Source organism: Zootoca vivipara, chromosome 11 (genome assembly GCF_963506605.1).
Source record: "Zootoca vivipara chromosome 11, rZooViv1.1, whole genome shotgun sequence".
In the NCBI taxonomy this organism is placed as follows: Eukaryota; Metazoa; Chordata; class Lepidosauria; order Squamata; family Lacertidae; genus Zootoca; species Zootoca vivipara.
This window is the reverse complement of record NC_083286.1, coordinates 30,959,335-30,982,816: the sequence shown is the minus strand read 5'-3', so window position 1 is coordinate 30,982,816 and position 23,482 is coordinate 30,959,335. Positions and strand designations below refer to the sequence as shown.

Below are 23,482 nucleotides of genomic sequence, written 5' to 3'. Positions count from 1 at the left end.
AGTGCCTTTCCAGGATTTCAGGCAGAGTTCTTTCCCTGTCCTACCTGCATGCCAAGGAGAAAACTGTACAGTGTTACCTCGGTTTACAAACACAATTGGTTCCGGAAGTCTGTACTTAACCTGAAGCGTACTTAACCTGAAGCGAACTTTCCCATTGAAAGGAATGGAAAGTGGATTAATCTGTTCCAGATGGGTCCGCGGAGTAGCCAACCTGAAGCGTACTTAACCCAAGGTATGAGTGTAATTGGTTCCGGAAGTCCGTAATTAACCTGAAGTGTACTTAACCTGAAGCGAACTTTCCCATTGAAAGTAATGGAAAGTGGATTAATCCGTTCCAGACAGGTCCATGGAGTACTTAAACTGAAAATACTCAAACCGAGGCGTACTTAAACCGAGGCATGACTGTACCACTATGCCACAATGTAGTAAATCCTTGCATTTACCAGTAAGTTAAAAGGGTCAGGCTGAAGATAAAGGGAAATGCTCTTGTCTGAAACTCTGGACGGCCACTGACAGCCAGAATTGGAAGTACAAACAGCCTGAACTTAACTAAGGCATCTTCCTACATTACATGTGTGTTCATCCCACTGGTTCCAGTTGCATTTATTTTATCACCACTGTGACCGGAAATCATGTTTCATGTTAAGGAAGTGCAACTTCATTTTGCTGTTGCTGCTGCTCCTCCTCCTTCTTCCATCCATGGATCAGGCTGGGAATCCTTTGTGTACAGCTTCACGTAATTTCATTACCACCAACTGTTCACATGCACCCTGCATTCGTGGCTCAAACCATTTAGCACACTGCATTGCTTGAAAACCTGGATGCACTGTCGCTTGTTTGTTTTGTCATTTAGAGCAGGGAACGTTGTCCTATTAGAAGCTGCGGAAGCTAATGAAAATGGAGGTGTTCTGCTTGAGCAATAGATTTCAGACTTGTCTGGTCTGGCTAATTCAACAGGCAAAAACTCTATTCACTCCCTACAAGATGTTCTCAAGCTGGATCGCATATGTGGTTAACGTGCATTTGCAAAACTACCCATTTTGCATTCAGGTGCTCAAAGCCAAAAATTGGCAGTTTCACACAGCTCTGGAGAGTGTCCAGCTGTGAAATGAAATTCTGTGTAGCACTTTAGCCTATGCAGGAGCGGATGGAAAAATCTTTTGCTACCCCAGTGGTTAGCACATTCGACTTCCTGCATACAAAATGCAATGAGCTATCGTTTACAATGTTGTTCATTTTTATGAAGCAGAGAGAGTCCTGGATGATTAGCTGCTGAAATTGTCAGCCCTCCAGGCCTTCTTAACAAATATTTTGTTTTTGAATGAAGAAGATGATTGGTTCTGGATACCTGCAAAAAAGGGGGAAGGCTTGAGAAGAGATGTGCATTTTAAAACCAATATAGTCCTGTCTGAAAGTTTTGTGACATGATTTAAAGCCTGAAGCCTGATGTACATTTCCTTGAGAGTAAGTCCCAATGAAGTCAGTGGGACTTACATCTAAGAACACATGTTATTTGTTTGTTAATTATATTTTTATCTCATCTTTAAAGGAAAGTCAAGGTTGTGTGAAAGGTTTCACCTTTCATTTTATCCACACTGCAAAGTAAGTTAGCTTGAGGAACAGTGACCAGCCAAGATAACCCAGTTATCTATCTATCTATCTATCTATCTATCTATCTATCTATCTATCTATCTATCATCTATCTATCATCTATCTATCTATCTATCTATCTATCTATCTAAATGGGATTTGAACCCTGGTCTTCAATATCCTAACCTGGCCACTACACTAAAAATGCAGGGACATTTTTTTTCCATATGCACAAAAATAAAACTAGTCCTCTCTTATAATAAAATAGTGTTCTTTTCAATCACACACTTGCATCATTCCTTCCAATCTAACTACTACATTCAGAAGCAGAATTTTTAAAAAATGCATTATTTTTTAATATAAATGCTTCTACAAATTGCAGTTTTAAAATGAAGCGTTCTCTCTTTGTTAAATTACAGGGAAAGTGGATCTTTTGAGAGGGCAACTGCAATTACACATCTGTGCACCGTAAAGAAAGTATGCCTCTTGCTTCAGAAATATATATTTTAACCTATTTGCAAACATATGCAATTTTAATTGATTGGTTAATCAAATAAAGCATGCATGATTAATCAGCGGCAATTTGTCTAACAGAGTTGCAGCCCCAGCTGTGAGACTCCGTACAGCAACAAATAAGTGCTTAGGATGGAAGATGCCAACAGGTGCACCAGCTGTGCTAGGATTGCACGAATAGTCCAGCAGTGTTACAGGAAGATTCACCAGCTCACCTGTTTTAGGTAGTGCTGAAACTGGAATTCTAAAAGCAGCTTGCAGGGAACATTCAAATACAGTACTGCAAGGAAGAGTGACCTGTGGTCCCCCAAATATTAATGTATCATGTTCCAAGTCTAAGTCTTAGAGACATACACAGCATCATATGTGTGAACTAATAATCTTGCTGGACTGCACTGGGGCCCAATGATTTGTTTGATCACTGATGTTCTTCTGCCAGCATGCAAACTACTATTGGGTTGTCATTGCATACACCAGTTGGACACGGTTAACGGACCCTTTTTCAATTAACATGGAGCTATCTTTTTTTATTTCAGCCAATTTCATTATTAGCTACCGGTATCTTCTGTGGATCTGGTGAAAGACTGTTGTCCATATTACCTGATATCCTTTTAAGTATTTTAATGGACAATCTGTGCTAAGCTCTCTCCAAAGAAGTCAGTGGGACTTAACAGGGCTTAGTTTGGGCTGGTTCATGGCACTTTTTTCTCTTCACTAAGCATGATGCTTTGCTTCTGTTTTTTTCCCTCTTCTGAAGCTGCCTGGTCATTTTTTTAATCAATACAATTTTTGTCAGCATCTCTCACGTAATTTACAGTCATACCTCTGAGGAGGTCTTATCGGGAATTAATAATGTAGTACCATTATTTTCCAGAACACAGTCACTTAAGAACATAAGAAAAGCCTGCCAGATCAGGCCAATGGCTTATCTAGTCCAGCCATCCTGTTCTCACAGTGGCCAACCAGATGCCCACGTAAAACCTGCAAGCAGGACATGAGCACAAAAGTATTCTCCCCTCCTGCAACTCCCAGAAACTGGCATTCAAAGGCATACTGCCTCCAACAGTGAAGGCAGAATATAGCCATCGTGGCTCTATTTCGCCATAGTTTTGTTTAATCCTCTTTTAAATACATTCTCATTGGTGGCACTCTCTAGCTCTTATGAGAGCTAATGCCATACTTTAACTACATGCTGTGCAAAGGTTTGTTTTCTTTTGCCTGTCCTGCTTCTTCCAACCGTCGGCTTCATTGGATGCCCACAAGCTCTAGTGTAATGAGAGGGGGACCAAACTTTTCTCTACCCATTTTCTCCACACTATTCGTAATTTTATACACCTATATCATGTCACCTTTTACCCACCTTTCCTCAAATGCTGCAACCTTTCCTGTTAGGCAAGTTGTTCCATCGCATTGATCAATTTCATTACCTTTATCTGAACCTTTTCCAGCTCTGCAATATCCTTTTGAGGTGAGATGACTAGGCCTATACTCAGGATAGCAAGTGCGGTCACAGCATATGATATTGGCAGTTTTATAATCAGTTTCTTTCCTAGCATAGGATTTGCCTTTTTCACAGCTGCTGCACACTGGTTCACTGAGCATATTCACTACAACCCCAAGGATGTTGCTTTTGGTTAGTCACCACCAGGTCATACCCCATCGGGGCAGACTTTGGTCTTTCAAATTTCAGTGGTGCCTGTGCAAGGCCAACATTCAACAAACACACACACACACACCCCTCTTGTTCCGCTCAATTCACTACATCATAGTTGTGGTGCCCAGACCCCATGAACATGATGAGATTTTTTGTCACAACCAAGGGCGTACCCACCGCGGGGCAGGGAGGGGCCGCTGCCCTACTCTAGAGGCAGGGCCGGTCGGGCAGCTGCGGGCAAGAGTGGCGCTGCCGGCGGGGCTGGTGGGCAGAGGCGGAGGACAGCCCAGCGGAGCGCGAGTTCGGCGCCCGCAGCAGTCTCTTGCGCCCGAGCCGTGCGGAGTCCACACAGCCGCGCTGTGTGGGAGGGGGCAAGGGCTGACGCTCCCGACGTTCGGGAGACCTTTGCGCATGCGCAAAGCGGGGCGCATGCGCACAGCGCGGCTGTGGACTCCGGCGGCCGCCGTGCAGGGCGCATGCGCACAGCGCGGCTGTGCTCAAAGGTCTCCCGAACGTCGGGAGTCGTTCAGCGCCTGAGACCGCTGCAGCAACGGAGCCTCGGATAGCTTCGCGGAGGCCGGGGCTTTGCTCCAGACCTCCGCGGAGGCCCCGATCCAAGCCTGGTTCCCTTCTCTCCCCCCCCCGCCCACCCCCAGACTTCCCTCTTCTCCTCTAGGCGGCCGCTGGTTTTCTCCCCTTCGCCGCCGTCGCTTCAGGTTTATTTTGATTTCACCTGGGCTCTGTAGCCCCGCCCACATTCCCACTTTGTGGCCCCTCCCCTCCCGTGCCTTGGCCCCGCCCCTTGCCCCCCCCTAGTTTTGATCCTGGGTACGCCCCTGGTCACAACATGCAACATTTTACACTTGTTAGTATTGAGTTGCATTTGCCATTTCACTGTCCATTCACCCAGAACAAAACTGTGGTGTTTATTTAACTATGGTATGTAAACTAAATTAAAAGTATTTCTATTGCATAATCTAAACTAGAATTAAAATTCCAGAATTGATGTACTTACATAGCACTTGCCTAGTGCAATGTGCTGAACCATCTTTATCATGTTCCATTTTATGCGTGCTTCCATGCAGCAGTACATTGTGAGTTCTATGTCACTCATACATGCAAGATATACACAGCATCGGCACAACTCTTTTGTCATCAAAATGCCTTCTCATATTATTTCCCCCATTTAATCCAAATTTACTGTTTCACTGGAAAATCCATTAAGTAAAAAAGTTTACAAATAGTAAGTTTGGATTAAATGAAGAAATGGGACAGCATTTTGACAAGGATATCAGGTGGATAATTGGGGGGTGGGGGTTGGAATGCAAGAATGAGCAGCTCCAAATCTACAATCACCTGGCATGTGGACTGGAGGCACCTTGTATGAGCCGTTGTGATGTAGCTCACCAGTTCTGCCCAGTTTTGTCAAAACAGGAACAGAGGCTATGTACACATTAGCAGAGCTAGAATAAGAAGTAATATGTACACAGCAAGAGACTGCAAGGATGCAATGTGTCCAAAGGCCACCCACCAGCTTCACTATTGAGCTCAAAGAAAGAACTCAAGCAAACACTTTATTTTGATAGACTAAAATAATGTTTTGTTACTGGTGGGCTGCTAAAGCTTCCTGTAGCTATTTTGGAGGCTGTTTCTGTTGTTTTCTTATGGTATACGGTAATACAGTTCTATTTATGTTTTAAATGTGCTGTAAGTTGCTAGGAGGTCCTTGGGTAACTAGTGACCAACAAGTCTAATAAATAATTATACTGATGGTGATGTTTGTTTTCTTCCTTAGCCTTTACAGACAAGCGAGTTATAGAATTATTTGTGGGGGGTTTAAAAAAAAAAAAACCAACATTGTTGCTGCTATTACTGATAACAATATGAATAATATGCACAGGCAAGCAAGTTATAGAATGATTTATTTAAAAAAAACATTGTTGCTGTTATTGATAGTACTAATATAGTACTAATATGACTAGTAGGGACCCAGGTGGCGCTGTGGTTAAACCACTGAGCCTAGGGCTTGCTGATCAGAAGGTCTGCGGTTCGAATCCCTGTGACGGGGTGAGCTCCCGTTGCTTGGTCCCAGCTCCTGCCAACCTAGCAGTTCGAAAGCACGTCAAAATGCAAGTAGATAAATAGGAACCGCTACAGCGGGAAGGTAAACGGCGTTTCCATGTGCTGCTCTGGTTTGCCAGAAGCAGCTTTGTCATGCTGGCCACATGACCTGGAAGCTATACGCCGGCTCCCTCGGCCAATAATGCGAGATGAGCGCGCAACCCCAGAGTCGGTCACGACTGGACCTAATGGTCAGGGGTCCCTTTACCTTTAATATGACTAGTATGAAATGCACGCCGAGAACACGAGGAACTCCCTAAATATATGACACGTGGAGCTGCCCAGGGTCTCCGTGCTCGGCGCTCTCGCAGACTCTCTCAGCACCACGTGTCGGGCCGGGCAGCATCTCTCCCACTCCAACCAGAGTTTTATCGCACGGCGGGGGGGGGGGGGCGCTTGTTTGGAAAGCTTCTTCCTGCCGCCCCCAGCCGCCTTTCAGCCTAAGCATAACAAACATGACACTTGACGCTCCACGGGGCGCGAAATCTCGAGGCTGCCGCGTCGCTCCGCCCTTCCCTCAGCGCCGCCCAGCCCGCGGGAACTACAACTCCCATGATGCTTCGGGGCTTCCTACCCCGCTTCGGCCTCCGTTATTGTTCTAATCCGCTTTTCCCATAAGGCACTGGGCCTGGTGACCCCCCGCCAAGCCGCGAAGGTCGTGTCCAGGGAAGAGGCAGCTAGTTTCCGCTCAGGTTCCCTCCGCTGCCGGTTGTTGCGTGCTCGTCCTCCCGGCGCCATGTTGGGTGCCAGCGTCCGCCGGTTCACCACCTCGGCCATTCGCCGTTCGCATTATGAGGAGGGGCCTGGAAAGGTAGGACGGGGCAGGGGAAGTCAGGGGCTTTCCTACCCCCCCGTCTCCTCCCTTGGCCTGGACGGGCCTGGCCCAGGGGAGCTTCCCGGGAGGTATCTGCCCGCCATGCTGGGACATTTGCGCCTCTTCGGGTCTCGGGGGTGCTTCTTGGTTGGCGCTTGGGCTTGAGGGGGCCGAGGGGGGTCCTTGAGGGAGGGGTGCTGATTCCCCCCTCCCACCCCAATTTCCTTAGCGAAGCGATTGTTCTTCATTCGTTTTCTTGGAGGTCATATAGCAATCAGTACCCCAGCGTTTCTCTTCCACTAGGGCCTTGCGTCGCCCTACAGCTGCTTACAACAACAAATTGTTGATGTTGTTGGACTTAACTGTCAGGGGTCCTTTACCTTTACCTTTTTAACCCTGAAGTACAGAGTGGGCGATCGCTCAAAAAAGAAAAAGCTGAACTTCCCTCTAAAAAGAAAGCTAAACAACTGAAAGGTGATCCCCTCCCCCAAAAAATAGCTCAAAAATTTGGCTAACTTCCCTCTAAAAATCTGAGCAACTGGTGGGCAATCTCAACAATAATAATAAAGCTTAATAAATATCGATTTTTTATTTTGGGGTTGAAAAAAATAGGGGTCATCCTATATGTTGGGGCGGAAATAAAAGGGAAAATTTCCCCAGTGGGGAAAATGGCTCCATGTATTGGCTACGGGCTGCAGCCTTCAGTGTATGAGGCAAATGCATTTTACAAAATGGGAGGTAAGCTAGTGTGGATCGAAGCAGTGGTTCCCAGTGGGTGGTTCTCAGACCCCAGAAGGCCCATGATACCATTCACATAACAAAAACTACAACAAGGGTATCAAAAAATTTCAAAAGTAGGGGGTCTGTGGCTTGGCTTTTGAAAAACGGGTCTGCAGTACTTAGCTAATATGAAACCATTGGTCTAAAGGGCTGCTTTAGGTGGGATTTCTTATAAAGTACCCCAGTTTCATACTGGAAACTGGTCTTGAAAATCTCATTGGTTTCAAAATAGTACTACATTTTATCACAGGAGAGAAAGATGCGGGTTGAAAAACGTCCAACAGAACGTTTCACTGGTGTGCGTAACTCATTAGATCATCAGTCATAGAATTGTCGAGTTGGAAAGTACAACAAAGGTCATCTAGTCCAACTCTGCCGTGCAAGAATCATTTTCAACTTGGAGCTCAAACCCACAACCCTGAGTCTCATGGTTTACCAACTGAGCTATCCCAACATTGTGGAGTTGTCATATTAGATCCCATCTATAGACATTGAACTCAGTTCATCACTTTGTGGGCTTTAAGCATTGACATAGTACAATATTCTTGCTTATGCAACATGATTCTCCCTCCTTGGCTGCTAAGCTTCCAGTGGTACAAATGATGAGAACATAACAGTATGAATAATGATGATACTGTAAACGCTTTCTGATGTACCTAGTCCTCTTTGTGAATCCCATTGCCAGGAGATCATTTGTGAGGGAACCAAAATGGTGAGACTGCAATAATGCCATGAAAATACAATTCGGTCATGATCTCAGTCTCACCTATGATTTACCAGTGTTTACGCCTCGATACTCCAAGAGTCAAGCAAATGAATACCCTGGCTCAAATTGTACATGAAGTCTTCCCGTAAGCAGGGCAAAAATCTGTCTTGGTACCAACACTGCCACTTCTTAAAAATATGGTTGAATGCACATTGAGTACAGTTAGATAATGATTGGGATCAGAGCAATTAAGTCTTTAATTTCCTTCATTTTTATAGCTTTTGCACATTACATATTAATAACTTGGTACCACTGCTATAAAAGAACTTCAAAATTCTTGTCTCTCCAGAACCTCCCTTTTTCTGTGGAAAACAAATGGCGATTATTGGCAATGATGGCAGCCTTCTTTGGAAGTGGATTTGCTGCTCCTTTTCTTATAGTGAGGCACCAGCTGCTCAAGAAGTGAACATACATTAATGGGTAATCACTACTATTTGTCTTACATCTCTCAAAGTTTGTTATTGTGTTCCAGTGGATGACTTGGATTGTCACAGAAATATACATACACTACAATTTTTTGTTTTAATACTAAATGTTTGATTGCTGGTGAAGAAATACAAATACTAATGTGTTGTTCTTTGAGTGTTAGGCGCAATTCTTGTGAGTAGTTAAAATTCTGGGTAATGCACGTAGAACAAGTTACACACATATAAATTGCCTTTGTTTAAATCCAGGTTTGAATTGGTGGCATCAAAAATATTAAGGTGGGAGCCCTCATTTAAAAGCACTAACAAAATATTTAAGCTTGTCAGCTTCATAGCAAGTTTGATCTCTGCTGTTGAGGTGAAAGAAGGGAAAGTACTTAAGCAAAAGGTGTTGCACCTTTGCCTTTACAGCTAGATCCTGAACCAGCTGTCTACCATTATGTATCAGTGATGGGCCTTATATGGGCACCTTCATTGGGAGCTGGCATAGTAAAGTGGAATTTTAGCTGTTTCCCCATACTCCACCACCACCTGTGCTAGCCATCATGGATGGCAGCCATTTCTATAAGCCCCATTGTTGCTGGCCAGGGGTTTGGAATGCCCCCCCTATTGTATAAAGTATAACACCTACACAAAACAATTTAAAAGCTCTTCAGACACAATAAAGGCATTTCAAGATTGTGGCGTCTATAATAATAAAAGGAAGCTGTATAAAACAAGAGCAGGGACATGGGCCATTGTTGGACCATCTGCATTCACAAGATCCCGGATCCAGCCTTCAGCATTTCCAGTTGAAATGATATTAACAATTAATGGGAAAGATCTCTTCCTGGAATCTGGCAAACTGCTGTTATTCAGGGAAGACAGTTGTGGACCAGATGGAGAAGTATTCTGAGCTAATATAAAACAGCTTCCAATGTCTACATCAGAACTAATTTCACAATGTTCAGTGAAATATTAATGCATAAGTCTGATCTGTGTGTGATGATGCCTTTGGAGTATACTTCACAATTTGATTGGTTTTGATTTAATTCACTGCAAGGTGTTTGTAAGAAAGTGCTTTTTGTTCGTTTGCCTGATTTATTTATTTCTCTTTCAGAGTGAAGATGGAAGTTTATCTAGAGTACAACTTTTCTGAAAGAAAGCATACTCCTAAGACTAATCACACTGGATGTGTTTGTAAATAAAAATTAAATCTGAAAATAGTGGTGGGCTTTTATTTCTGCTTGCTGCTCAGTTATTGAAATCCACAATGCAGAAATCATTCCATCCTCATTAAAATTGAGCTGGGACTTCTATATTTTGCCTTAATTCAGTCTGTTTGGTATCTTCATATACAGTACACACCTTTCAGTTTCTCTATAATATGCAATTACTGGTATAAATCTGGGCAACTTGACTTTTTCGCTGAGGGATGATGTTCTATTTGAGGCTGTTCATCAGCCTTGGTGGCCCAGCCTCCATTGATAGGGGTCCAGCTGTGAGCAATGTATCTTAGTTGTTGCGGCTGGACTACTTTTTCTCTTGCACTCAGTGCTGGTATGCCACTCCCATCTGTAGAAAGAGCAGCATGGTTTGCTCCTAGTTTAGAAAGCATTGGTCTGCAGTCCTAAGCATACTTAATAAAAAAAACACAGTTACCTTTTAAACCAGAATTCTTATAGTTATTATTTGGGGGGGGGGGCGGTCGTCAGACCTGCAGGGATAGAATTTGTTATTTTACTGCAGCCCTGAGGTCCACCAACCTAGACTCATGTGCAAAACAGTGACTCAGGTAAAACATGCTAAGAAATAAGTAACCGGATGTCTCTGAATACATGCTCAAGAATTTGTCATTAGTACCAGAACTAATCTTCCTGCCCAAATCCATTTCTAGTTTTACTACAAACATTCTTTTTCCAACAGTTTTAAAAATTATTATTTTTAAGGTGGGGAGCTTTTTACATGTTAGTATTACCACCCTGGGTTCCTCATCTGCTTTCTGGCCTACTAATTGTTATAAGGCAAGTGATCTACAGTGATCACAAAGTAAGCCAAACCTGGACTAGATCCACTGAAATCAATGTACTTGGCTGCAAAGGGTCTACCCTGAGTATGACTGTCATTGGCTATCTCCCATAGAAATGATTAAGCAACCCTTCGTAAGAAGTTTTTGTCTTAAGAATTTTAAAAAGTGCCTTGCTGGATCAGATAGGCCTTGTAATTGAGTGTAATTTATGGGAAATCTCAACAGATGGTCCACCAGAAATTAACTGCTAAACTACTGGTATCTTAGCTACATTCTGAACATAGCAATCTGCTTGATCAGGCCAATGGCCCAACTGTTCTCACAGTGACCAAGCAGACCTGTGGGAAACCATCAAACAGGATCTGAGCAGGGGAGCATTCTTTTCTCCCAGTAACTGGTATTCGGAAGCAGTACTGCCTCTTAACTGGAGGCAGAACAAAACCATCATGGCTAATAGCCATTGATAGCATGGTCTTCAAGGAATTTGATCCTCTTTCAGAAGCCACCCAAGCTGGTAGCCATCGCTACCCTACTGTGAGAGCAAGTTCTATAGTTTTAACTGCTGCATTAAAATGTGCTTTCTTTTGCCTGAATCTTATCCTTTATGGCACCGTTGTTCATACTGGGCACAAAACGTAACATTTCAAGTCCTGTGTCCTTTGTATTTTGTGTTCTCGCCCAGTAGAAAGCAAATGGGAAATATTATGTAAACTCCATTAACTCCTTGGTATGGTTGCAGTTTATATAATAGATCTAGATACTAGAGTCATCCATTACCTGCATGCTGAGATGCAACACAAACGAGTAGGAATACTTGTTCAAAGAGGGAAGCTTTTTACATTTGGCCGAATAAGCTACAGATTTCTATTTAAACATCAATTTCACATAACACTGCTATTAATACCCAGAATGAGCAGTAATATTATTAAATACAATAAAACATGATAGCTCGGTTGGTTCGAGTGTGGTGCCACCCAGAGTGGCTGGGGAAACCCAGCCAGATGGGTGGGGTATAAATAATATTAAAATAATATTATTACACCAAGGTTGTAGGTTCAGTCCCCATGCAGGACAGTTGCATAGTCCTGCATTACAGGGAGTTGGATTAGATCAGTGGTTCCCAACCTTTTTTTTGGCCATGCCCCACCTAAGCATCTAAAATCTTGATGTCCCCCCCCCCCCCGTTACATATTCAAAAAGGGAACTCCTACTTGGAGGAAGCCTAAAAGGCCATCTACTGTTAACTCATTCTCGAATTGCCCCTCCTTAAAAATCTAATTGCCCCCCCTGTGGGGTGTGCCCCACATTGGGAATCGTGGGATTAGATGATCCTCAAGGTCCCTTCCACCCTATGATCCTGTGATTCTATAGTAAAATATCTGCTCCTTTAGGAAGGAAAACACTGTGTCCCAAAACAGTTCAGCTACAGAATCCTGATTATCGCCAAGGTGGTGGGGGTGGAGATGTTTGCCATGGCTCTGTGACATGACTGCTAACAAACCATTCTCTCTCAACCTCTCTGTTTCGAGTATCTAAAATGAGCTAAAAGCATGGTAACCTGTTGTTGGGTTGTCAAGAGAGGGTGTAAATATTGCTACCTGCAGTGAACCTTCAAGAGAGCACGATATTCAGAAATAAATATGACCAACAACACTGAATGAACAAATGAGACTGGGTGACAGTTTTTCATGCGTTCACTAGCAAGAAGCTGATTTGGGGACAATTAATGGTCTGCACAAGCACCTAACGCTAATCAGTTCAGCTTCTGAGCAGTACATGGCAGGAATTCTGCTTGTTTATTATTTTTTATGACTTGCAATGAATGTCGATTCTGAAAAGCTCTTTAAATCATCCTCGTGGCACATGATAAGTCAGGAAGGAGCGACCTTTTCCCAGAGCAGCATTTTCCCTGCTTATGGTTTCCCAAATATTGATAAAGTTCTGTGAGTACAACACAAAGTGCCAGATTCATCATACTGAAATGATGCCTAATGTGCATTGCAAGGTAGCTGGCTTTACTCCTGGCACATAAGCTCTATCACTCATAATTGTTTGTGCATTCCTGCAAATGCCAAGAAAATCAAAACATCTGTCAAGCCAGATGAGGGAACACAACTCATTTACCACACTTAGCACTCCACTCATCCTGGAAAAGGTCACTTGGACATGAACAAGCTGTGGTTAACCAGAGTAGAAAATGATAGCATACATCTCCCAAGGGATGTAGATGGAACTGGTGGCTCTAACAATATCAAGGGACATTTTTTTTGTTTTTGTTTTTTAAATGTATACAGAATTATGAGGTCTAAATGGCTTATTCTGGAAAGACTAAAAGCTTCCTAAAAGCTTGGTGTGTAAAATATTAACGATTTGGATTTTACAATTGGCATATATAGGCAGAGTTTACCCACTGAATTTAATGCAGCTTATGTGCAGGAAAATGTGCATTTTAAGTTGCTTTGAACATCTTAAAACTTCATTTTTGCTACAATTTTCACTCTAGACGAACTTTGCTATTGGAGACAATTGCTAAAACAGAGGTCAAAAAACAGCAATACTGGGGTAAATGGTGGTGGCGGCTCCCATGTAACTGAATAATAATAATAATAATAATAATAATAATAATAATAATAATAAATTTTTTATTTATACCCCGCCCTCCCCAGTCAAAACCGGGCTCAGGGCGGCTAACACCAATAAAATTACAATAAGACATAAAAGAAAAGAAAACAATTAAAATACAGATCAAAATACAATATTAAAATTTAAAATGCAGCCTCATTTTAAGTAGTCCATAAATCCAAACCATGAGGGAGGAAAACACAGGGGTCAGACTGAATCCAACCAAAAGGCCAGGCGAAACAGCTCTGTCTTGCTGGCCCTGCGGAAAGATGACAAATCCCACAGGGCCCTGGTCTCCTGTGAAAGAGCGTTCCACCAAGTTGGGGCCAATACTGAAAAGGCCCTGGCCCTAGTTGAGGCCAATCTAGCCACCTTATGGCTTGGGATCTCCAGAATATTGTTGTTTGTGGACCTTAAGGTCCTCCGCGGGGCATACCAGGTGTATTTATTATTTCATTATTTATTATTTCATTACTTATACCCCACCTATCTGGCTGGGTTTCTCCAGCCACTCTGGTTGGCTTACAGCATATCTAAACATAATAAAAACATCAAGCATTAAAAAACCCTCCCGATACAGGGCTGTATTCAGATGTCTTCTAAAAGTTGTGTAATCATTTATCTCCTTGACATTTGAAGGGAGGGCTTTCCACATGGAGGGTGTCACTACCAAGAAGGCCCTCTGCTCTCTTTAATGCCCTCAAGAGGCTCATGTTGTCCCTTCTTACAGTCTTTTCGGCACCACGTCCAGGCCGTTACAACTTTTAAACTATGAATTTCAGGGTCGATTGATTTTCAGAGCTGTTGAAGCTGTCCATGTGCCCTACTTTACAAAGGAAAATTCGAAGAACTGTCTGATCCAAGTCTGTTTTCAAAATAAAGAACCCTAAGAAGGGAGAACAGGGACCTTGAAGTTGTGAGGCACCTGATTGAGGCCTGTATGAATTTAAAAGATATATTTGCAAATGTTTAATGCTGCTCCAGCCGGCTAAAGCATTCTAACTGTTGTTTGTTCATTTTCCTGCTCTCCTTGCTAGGGCCCCCTGATTTATGACAAGCAAAAGGCTCTTACAACCTCTCAGGTTGTAAAAGGTTAAAATTACGGGCTGGGAGATGAACCTGCATATTTAGAAAATACAATCCAGCTGCAAATACACTAATTAAGAGTTGGTAAATATTGTTTAACAGAAAGTGATACCATGAGAGAGTCCTAGCCATTATTTTTCTAAAGTATAAGGTTTACTGAGAATATTAGAAGCAATTGGGAAGGGCTAATGACAGTATGTGGACCGAGAACTCCCAGAAGTGCAAGCTGGATTTCGAAGGGGCAGAGGAACCAGAGACCAAATAGCAAACATGCGCTGGATTATGGAGAAAGCTAGAGAGTTCCAGAAAAACGTCTACTTCTGCTTCATTGACTATGCAAAAGCCTTTGACTGTGTCGACCACAGCAAACTATGGCAAGTTCTTAAAGAAATGGGAGTGCCTGATCACCTCATCTGTCTCCTGAGAAATCTCTATGTGGGACAAGAAGCTACAGTTAGAACTGGATATGGAACAACTGATTGGTTCAAAATTGGGAAAGGAGTACGACAAGGTTGTATATTGTCTCCCTGCTTATTTAACTTATATGCAGAATTCATCATGCGAAAGGCTGGACTAGATGAATCCCAAACCAGAATTAAGATTGCCGGAAGAAATATCAACAACCTCAGATATGCAGATGACACAACTTTGATGGCAGAAAGCGAGGAGGAATTAAAGAACCTTTTAATGAGGGTGAAAGAGGAGAGCGCAAAATATGGTCTGAAGCTCAACATCAAAAAAACCAAGATCATGGCCACTGGTCCCATCACCTCCTGGCAAATAGAAGGGGAAGAAATGGAGGCAGTGAGAGATTTTACTTTCTTGGGCTCCTTGATCACTGCAGATGGTGACAGCAGTCACGAAATTAAAAGACGCCTGCTTCTTGGGAGAAAAGCAATGACAAACCTAGACAGCATCTTAAAAAGCAGAGACATCACCTTGCCGACAAAGGTCCGTATAGTTAAAGCTATGGTTTTCCCAGTAGTGATGTATGGAAGTGAGAGCTGGACCATAAAGAAGGCTGATCGCCGAAGAATTGATGCTTTTGAATTATGGTGCTGGAGCAGACTCTTGAGAGTCCCATGGACTGCAAGAAGATCAAACCTATCCATTCTTAAGGAAATCAGCCCTGAGTGCTCCCTGGAAGGACAGATCGTGAAGCTGAGGCTCCAATACTTTGGCCACCTCATGAGAAGAGAAGAATCCTTGGAAAAGACCCTGATGTTGGGAAAGATTGAGGGCACTAGGAGAAGGGGACGACAGAGGACAAGATGGTTGGACAGTGTTCTCGAAGCTACGAACATGAGTTTGACCAAACTGCGGGAGGCAGTGCAAGACAGGAGTGCCTGGCGTGCTATGGTCCGTGGGGTCACGAAGAGTCGGACACGACTAAATGACTAAACAATGACAAAAGCAGCTGGGGGAAGGAAAGGGGGGGCTCATTTCTAAAGAGTCTTTTCAAGCCTCTGCTTTGCTTGAGGTCTTTTGTACACAAACCTTTTCTGAAAGTTTTTGTTATATTTTATACTATTATAAAACAATGTGCCTTTTATGAGATTTGTTGGCTCAATGGAGTTATGCAAAGGATTTAGAAAGTAAGAAATGTTAGATTCTTATGTTAGATTCTTATGGCTCCTAGGTGTGTGGGAATGCACATCCAGGCTTTTGTTTAGATAGAATTTTTTACCATAGCCATCTGTTTTAATCATTTTGTTTTAGCCATTTGTTTTGGAATGCAAGGGCAAAGGTGATCTGGTAATTAAGGTTCCTTGTTTAGGCAAATGTAAAGATATATGACTACTTGTCTGCCATTTATGATAGAAGGAAATATAGCTCTTTGTCTCCCATAAAAGGTAATAGGAAATGGGTGTATCTTTTATTATTGGCTCTAGCACACAGCCAATAGGAATTTCAACCAAGCTGATTGGACAGAGGCAGCCAAAAGGAGGAGCAAGGGAGCTGGGCTGAGGGAATATAAGTGCTGACCAGCAGGGCTAGAGCAGGCAGAGTTTTTTGGTAACTATACCACTGTGCCTATCATTTATTTGTCTGACAAATAAATTATTTTCTCTATTGCTGCATTGAATATTTCATTCCAGCTAAGTGTCAACCACAAGCAGGGTGCTACAGTTGCCCAACACTAGCCAGTACCTGGGCAGAAAACACAAACATACCTACATCATTTCAGTTGTATTCCGCCTTTCCATAGTTAAAACCATGCTCAAGGTGGCTTGCAACATGAAAAAACATGTAGTTACGAACATAACAAAGGTAGTCATAAACAATAAATAAAACATCAAAAAGTACACACCAAATTGAAGAACTTCCACAAGATCTAAAATCAATATGCAAAAAATTAATATCAATAACAGCAACAACCCCCCTACCCTCCCAAAAACGATATGCCAGCATCCCCTTTTGCTTTTTTATGATGATGTATTTTATCCTTTTTGGCAATGTATATGTTTTTAGTAACACTATTTCACTCTGCTATTCTCAGTTGATTGTCTGTTGTTGCTGGATTCGGTTTACTTTTTATTCTATATTATTATACCTCGGTCTTCTATTCCTTGTAAGCCTCCCAGAGAACATTGCTATTTGGTGGCATAAAATGCTGCAATAAATGAAACATGCTTGAATCATTGCATCACCTACCCATCTATCCCTCCTCTTATTGCATTGTGTCCTGAATTTTGCTGTCCCGGTGTCGGAGAGTATGTAGTAGCTGGGGTTTCTGGACCAGGATCTCAAATTGGGCTTCAAGGTAGCTTCCAGCATTTAAAAAGATTGTTATAAAATGCAAAGTAATGAAAACAAAGCAATGTGATTCTCTTCTGAGGCCCTTCTTAATGTGTCTCCTCCATGAGAGGTCCAGAGGACGGCAACAAAGGAAAGGACCTTCTCTGCAGTGGCTCCCTGCTTGTGGAATGCTCTCCCCAGGGAGGCTTGCCTGGCACCTTCATTACATATCTTTAGCTGCCAGGCAAATGCATTTCTCTATAACCAGGCTTTGGGCCAATTAACATTCAGCGACCTTTTAAATGTGTTTGTGGAAAGAGGGGCTATTGGCTTGGTTTATTATGTATTCTGTTTTCTCATTTTGTATTTTTATGTTGCGAACAGCATATCCTCCAACATTTCTCCGATGAAAATAGGAAAGTCCCATTCCATAATGATAATTTTACTATTTATACCCCACTCAGCTTACTGGGTTGCCCCAGCTACTGTGGGCGGCTTCCAACATGTATAAAAACATAATGTAACATGAAACTTTTTTTAAAAAAAAAAACCTTCCCTATACAGGATTGCTTCACACAGTTTGGGGGTCAGGTAACTCCATACCCACCAACATTTCTCCAATGAAAATAGGAACATCCTAAGGAAAAGCGTGGCATTTCAGGATTAAATCAGAAACCAGGACAGCTTCTCTAAATCAGGGACATCCCTGGACAATAGGGACACTTGGAGGGTCTGGAACAGCCCTGTTCATCTTTGGATGAAGGGCGGGATACACATTTAAAAATAAAATAAACTAGTTAAGAACAATAATTAAACTACGTCAAAAAGCATTGAGAACCAGCAATTAGAATACAGTTTGTCCTGACAGCAGCCCAGTGATCGGCATGGTCTGCACCTTAGTTTACAAAAGCCTGTGCTTTATTGCAAATTCCAGGCACAACTGGGCCATGAATGATTTTTTTCTTAATCCCCAATATGTGCAAGGACAATTTAGATGTCAGTTTGGCTGGGTATTTTGTAACTCGGTGGTCTTTAACTGCTCCTTCAAAACCCTCTGAAACTTTTTTTCTGGTATGCACACCAAGCTGCTTCACAGTCGCAAGTGAGAAGGATAATTATATGTGATTGTGCTGAGCTTTTGTCATCCCCGCAGGCTCCAAAAACACTCGGTATGCTGTGAATTTCGTTGTGTCAGCTCCTAGGCCCAGAATGTGCAATTTTAAGATTTTGTGGGACATTTTGGAATTTCCATAATTTAACAGACCATTTGCCCATTAAATTCTGCATAGCTCTGATGCTCAGGTGTGGAGTCGGGGGTAAAGAAAATGAGCTTAAAATAAGTATGATTAAAATAAGCCATGGCTTAACATGATGTGCGAATCTAGCCATCGTATAGCCTGCCGTGGGCTTGACAGCCCTCCTGTTCTTGAAGTCTCAGGCAGCCAGCAAAAATAACTTTATTGATCTCCCGGTGAGCTGCCATATATGGCTGACGGGATGTGTTCAGCTTCATGTGCAGGTCTAATGTACAGATTTTCTGTTTATCTCTCCTTGTTTGAGAGGGCCTGGTAATAGCTGCTTGTTCTTCTTCTTGTTTTGCTTTGCTTTTCTCCTCCTTTCCGCTTTCCTCACAGTGGGGGAGTTAATTGGTTTAGCAGAAAGTTCCTTGCGAGGCTCCCAATGTGATCAAATGAGCAGAGGAATAAAAGGGCAAACAGAGAGGATGGTGCAGCTGGCAAGGGCAACATCTCATTGAGCTATCACATAACAGAACACTCAAAATAAAAAAATATAGCGCCCTTTTGCAACAATAGTGAGCAAATAGGAAGCAGGAGGTGGAACCTATAATATGACCTCACTGTGTTTTTGCAACATCCCTAGATGTGCCATGTCTGAGACAGGTGGCTTAAAGACTTAATAGAGGCCTGCAGCCAACTCTGACTAATAAATTCCAGCACACACAACTCTCCCCTTAGCTTCAAATCAGTGGATTAGAGCAGAATCTCTCTCCCTGCTGTGCTTCTCCCTCAGTAATGCATGCTCTCTCTCTGTCATCTGCTCTTCCTCCACTTTGTCTCTCAGCTCTCTCTCAATTATCCTTGGCTTCCCATTCTCCATGCATGCTCCCTAAACCCTTCCCTGGGGGGTTGGATGGATACCTCTAAAAGATGCTGCAGTAGTAGATTTCCTGCATTAGCAAGGGATAGAACTACTTGATGTCTGAAGTCCCCTTCCAGCTCTACAATTCTGTGGACATTGGCATGTCTCAGGACTAAGCTGGTGCTGATTTGGAAGTAAGTAAAACTCTCTTAATGTACCACCTTTTAGCCCAAAGCAGTGTATACTTGTCGCCATGGCAAAGTGGTCACTCACTACCATTCGCAACTGCAGTGGTTCATACAATAAGGTAAAAAGGTAAAGGACCCCTGGGCAGAAGTACAATCAAAGGGTTGCGGTCCTCATCTCGCTTTCAGGCCGAGGGAACCGGCGTTTGTCCAGACAGCTTTCCAGGTCATGACTAAACCGCTTCTGGCGCAACAGGACACTGTGACGGAAATCAGAGCACAGAAATGCCGTTTACCTTCCCACCACAGTGGTCCCTATTTATCAACTTGCACTGGCATGCTTTCAAACTGCTAGGTTGGCAGGAGCTGGGAGAGAGCAACGGGAGCTCACCCCGTTGCGGGGATTCGAACCGCTGACCTTCTGATCAGCAAGCCCAACCACAATACGGCCACCTTCATAAGGTACAACCAGCCCAAGGAAACCGAGCTAATGCCTCCTATCATAGAGCAGTAGCTGCTCCTCTCTCTTCCATAACTGAGATAGCCAGGCCAGTCACTCCTTGCTTTGCTGCCAGGCACATAGACTGGCCTAGTTTGCATGTCACTTTAAGCCAGTATGGTTTAAAGCTGAACCTACAGCTTGTGGCTGCATGGGATGAAAATCGATGCACCTTTCGTCCTTCCCTGCTATTGCTGCTGCCACACTGTCAGGAACCAAGTCATGGTTTAGCTTTGCAGGACATCCAAACCTAGGCTCATGGCTGGCATCTCTCCAGACAGACCATGAGCTGTATCCAAGCTTCGTGCTTCACATACTGCCTGTCAGAGGTGTGAGTTGTGCCCAACATTGGGCATGACACCACATACACACTGCTGCCCCAACTCAGACTTGGCCAGCCATCCCTCACCCACCTGTGAGGTAGCTTAGGCCAAGAGTGAGCTTCATGACTGTGTGGGAATTTGAACCCTGGTCTCCCAGGCCCTAGTCCTGCACTACAGCAAAATATGCAGGGCATTGTGTTCCAAATGCACACAAAAAAGAGCTGGTCCTCCTGGCTAATAAAATAATGTTCTTTTTAATCACACATTTGCATCATTACTTCCATATTTTTGAACATATGAAGTGATGCACAATTATTACCTTGTTTCCCTTTGATTTATTTGGCCTGATGCCTCTTTACTTCGCTATTGTTAAAATAAACTAGACTACATGGGTCATTTATGATGTGATTTAATAAGATGCCTTTTACAGGCATCTACCCTGCAGGGAGACATATAGCTTGCAAGCACCTAGTGAAAAGCACTCCCCCCCCCTCACTTTTCATTCTTTATTTTCTTTCCTGGGATTCTGCATAAGAGCCAATTTAAAGCTACAGTGAACATGCCATTATTAAAGGACAATCTACTCCAAAAGAGCTTCATACCCTAGGAGAGAAAATGACAATCACGTGCCAAAATGAGGGAGGTCATGACTGCAAGCCTGGCTGGTTCCTAACTTTCTGTGAAAATTGCCATGCAAATTGTGCCATGATTCCCCCTCTCCCATTTTTCAAACAGTAAATATTTATTCCATTGCAGCAAAAATGATGAGCCCACAAAGTGACATAAATCTGGAAGAAAGCAGTGACAAGAGCCACCTAGAAACTGGCTTTCCTGGTACTCCCCCCACCCCCCGGCTTCATAAATGCTTGCAGAAAAAGTATCTGCAAGGTTTTTATCTATATACTAGCTGGCCGTGCCACGCGTTGCTGTGGGTTATTTGTGTGATTTCCCCTACCCTGTGCCAATCCATGACGTATCCCTGTGATTCCCCCACTCCTCCCCTCACCCCTTGATTGCCCCCTCATCCCCCTCCCTAATCCCTGTGAATCCCCCAACTCTGTCCTGATCCATGACCTATTATGCCTCCTCTTCCCCCCACCCCAGCTTATCCCTGTGATTTTCCCCCTCTTCTCCCCTAATCCCTCCCCACTTACCCCTGTGATTTCTATGACCTATTATGCCCCCTGTTCCCCCCACCCCGGCTTATCCCTGTGATTTCCCCCCTCTCCTCCGTCCACCCCCCCGGGTTATCCCTGTGACCCGTTCATTTTGCACACAATCATTCCCCCAATGTGCGTGTTCTGTAAAATTTTGCCCTGTCCCAATCCTGACTCCCCTACCCACATGTGTTATGTGAAATAACATTTATTCTACCCAAAGGCACGGCCCTGTAAAAGGCCCATATTCAGTCGATTCTATGCTGCGGCCTATTCGCCCCCCATCCCCCACCCAGGCAGGCCCCTAAATCCACTCACTCTAGTCTGCAAAGCCGAGGTGAGATACTGTGGAGAGGGCAGGTTTCATCCCTGTATCTCCCCCCCACCCCATTCTGACCCATTACCTATCCTTGCCCCCTATTTGGCCCCCCATCCCCCCCCGGCAGGCCCCTACCTCCACTTGGCAATGTTGGGCCTCGTTGCTGTAAAAGGTCTGTTTTCAGTTGGTTGCTGTGGAATTTTGTGATGTCATCTGGTGGCGCAGCTTTCAAGGCAGCAGTGGGCGATCTGCCTTTCTATTGGATGCTGCTGGAGTCTTCAGAGCTTCTGCTGGTGACGTCTAATTTGGGCACCACTTTTTTGTATGTTTAATCATTATTTTAGGTATGAAAGGTTTGCTTTTTTGTAATATTTTTTATGCCAGATCCCTTACTGATGGGCATGGAACATTGTGGCCAAATTTGTTACATTACAGTTCAGCGGTTACGGAGAAAAGCACCTACATTTTATATAGATAGATAAAAAGAAATTTAGCATTTGAAGCCATAAACAGCTTTAAAGTGTATCTAGAAATTTTTAGGACTAGCTATTCGAAGATCAGAGGTAGTTTTAGGGTAGTGTGACGGGTACATGAGAGACGGGGAGGGCCAAATTTTACTGTTGCACAGGACACCGCTGAAATCTGAGAGCTCGAAAGTTGCTACTGCAAAGATGAACTTGTCCAATAATTAAGGGTTCCTCTAGATGACCTATTTATTCAGCGTTCATCTTGATTTGCTTACACAAAGCTTATGCAGAGATTAGACTATGCCCAGGGCCGGATTTAGGTTGGATGAGGCCCTAAGCTTCTGAAGGTAATGGGGTCCTTTATATGTCCAGCTGTCCTTTGTCAACAACAAATTGTTGCTGTTTTTGTATTGAATATATGCTATGTGGACCTAATAGGCATCTAAAGCCATTTGCACATAACAAAATATGTATTTTATAAAAGTAATTGTTGAACTGAAATACAATTAAGAAGTATATTAATAGTGAAATACAAATACAGTGGGGAGGGGTTCCTTTATTGGGGAGGGCCCTAGAGAGTGAAGCCCTAAGCTATAGCTTGTTTAGCTTATACGTAAATCTGGCACTGACTATGCCTGGTCTTTATTGAACCTGTTTTGTCTGCAGGATGCTTCTATGGCAGTGAGCATTAACCCTGTTTTGCTTGCAAGGAGTTTATATGTTTCCCTATTAATCATTTGTTCATCCTACACTTTTCAGTGCATTTCCCCATCAGTTCCGTAACAGCAAAAAATCAAAATTTTAAAAAGTGGATTTGTTGAACTTGGGCAAAGGAACTTGGGCAATACGTAGATATTATATTAGACTAGAGAATAATATTAAAGAAACATCCTTCTTCCATCTATCAGAGAATTTGTGGTTGAGACCTAACAAGAGTGAAGCCCGAGAAGAGCTGCTGAGAAACGAGGCATCCGCATGCTTGGGTGAGCCCTGAGGTGCAAGGCAATTTCTTAATTATACCCAGTGCTTTTTTTCAGCGGGTACTCAAGGTTATGAAGAACCAGCACCTCCTCTCTTCCTTTTTTCCTCCACCCCCCCCTTTGGTTAAAAAGTGTGGCATTTACTATAACAACTTCATGGTGGGTACCAGCACCTATTTTTCTAGAAAAAAAGCACCGATTATACCCATAGTCTTGTTTCCATAACAGTATATTGTCTTCTGTCAGATTCACCCAAAAACCAAAAACACTTAGCATGGACTTTAAGGCACTAGTGGTGAACACTAGAGGCAGGGTCTTTTCCGTTCGGTGGAAT

General features: G+C 43.3%; 1 protein-coding gene and 1 non-coding gene across 2 annotated transcripts; both read left to right on the top strand.

The window, feature by feature from the left end:
- The first annotated feature begins 6,505 nt into the window (after window positions 1-6,505).
- Window positions 6,506-9,866, top strand: LOC118077007 (cytochrome c oxidase subunit 7C, mitochondrial). The gene is made up of 3 exons (XM_035100275.2): window positions 6,506-6,689; window positions 8,528-8,658; window positions 9,763-9,866. Exons 1-2 carry the CDS (start codon window positions 6,615-6,617, stop codon window positions 8,642-8,644), a joined length of 192 nt encoding a protein of 63 aa, XP_034956166.1. The 5' UTR covers window positions 6,506-6,614; the 3' UTR covers window positions 8,645-8,658; window positions 9,763-9,866.
- Window positions 8,066-8,127, top strand: LOC118077042 (small nucleolar RNA Z39). Its single transcript, XR_004691598.1, has one exon. It is a non-coding gene; the product is annotated as a small nucleolar RNA Z39 (small nucleolar RNA).
- Window positions 9,867-23,482: the final 13,616 nt, after the last annotated feature.

Bases quoted from the DNA above. Each gene is read 5' to 3' on its own strand.
- LOC118077007 (XM_035100275.2), top strand. From the start codon at position 6,615: ATGTTGGGTGCCAGCGTCCGCCGGTTCACCACCTCGGCCATTCGCCGT. The intron at 6,690-8,527 runs GTAGGACGGGGC...TTGTCTCTCCAG, and splicing joins ATGAGGAGGGGCCTGGAAAG to AACCTCCCTTTTTCTGTGGA.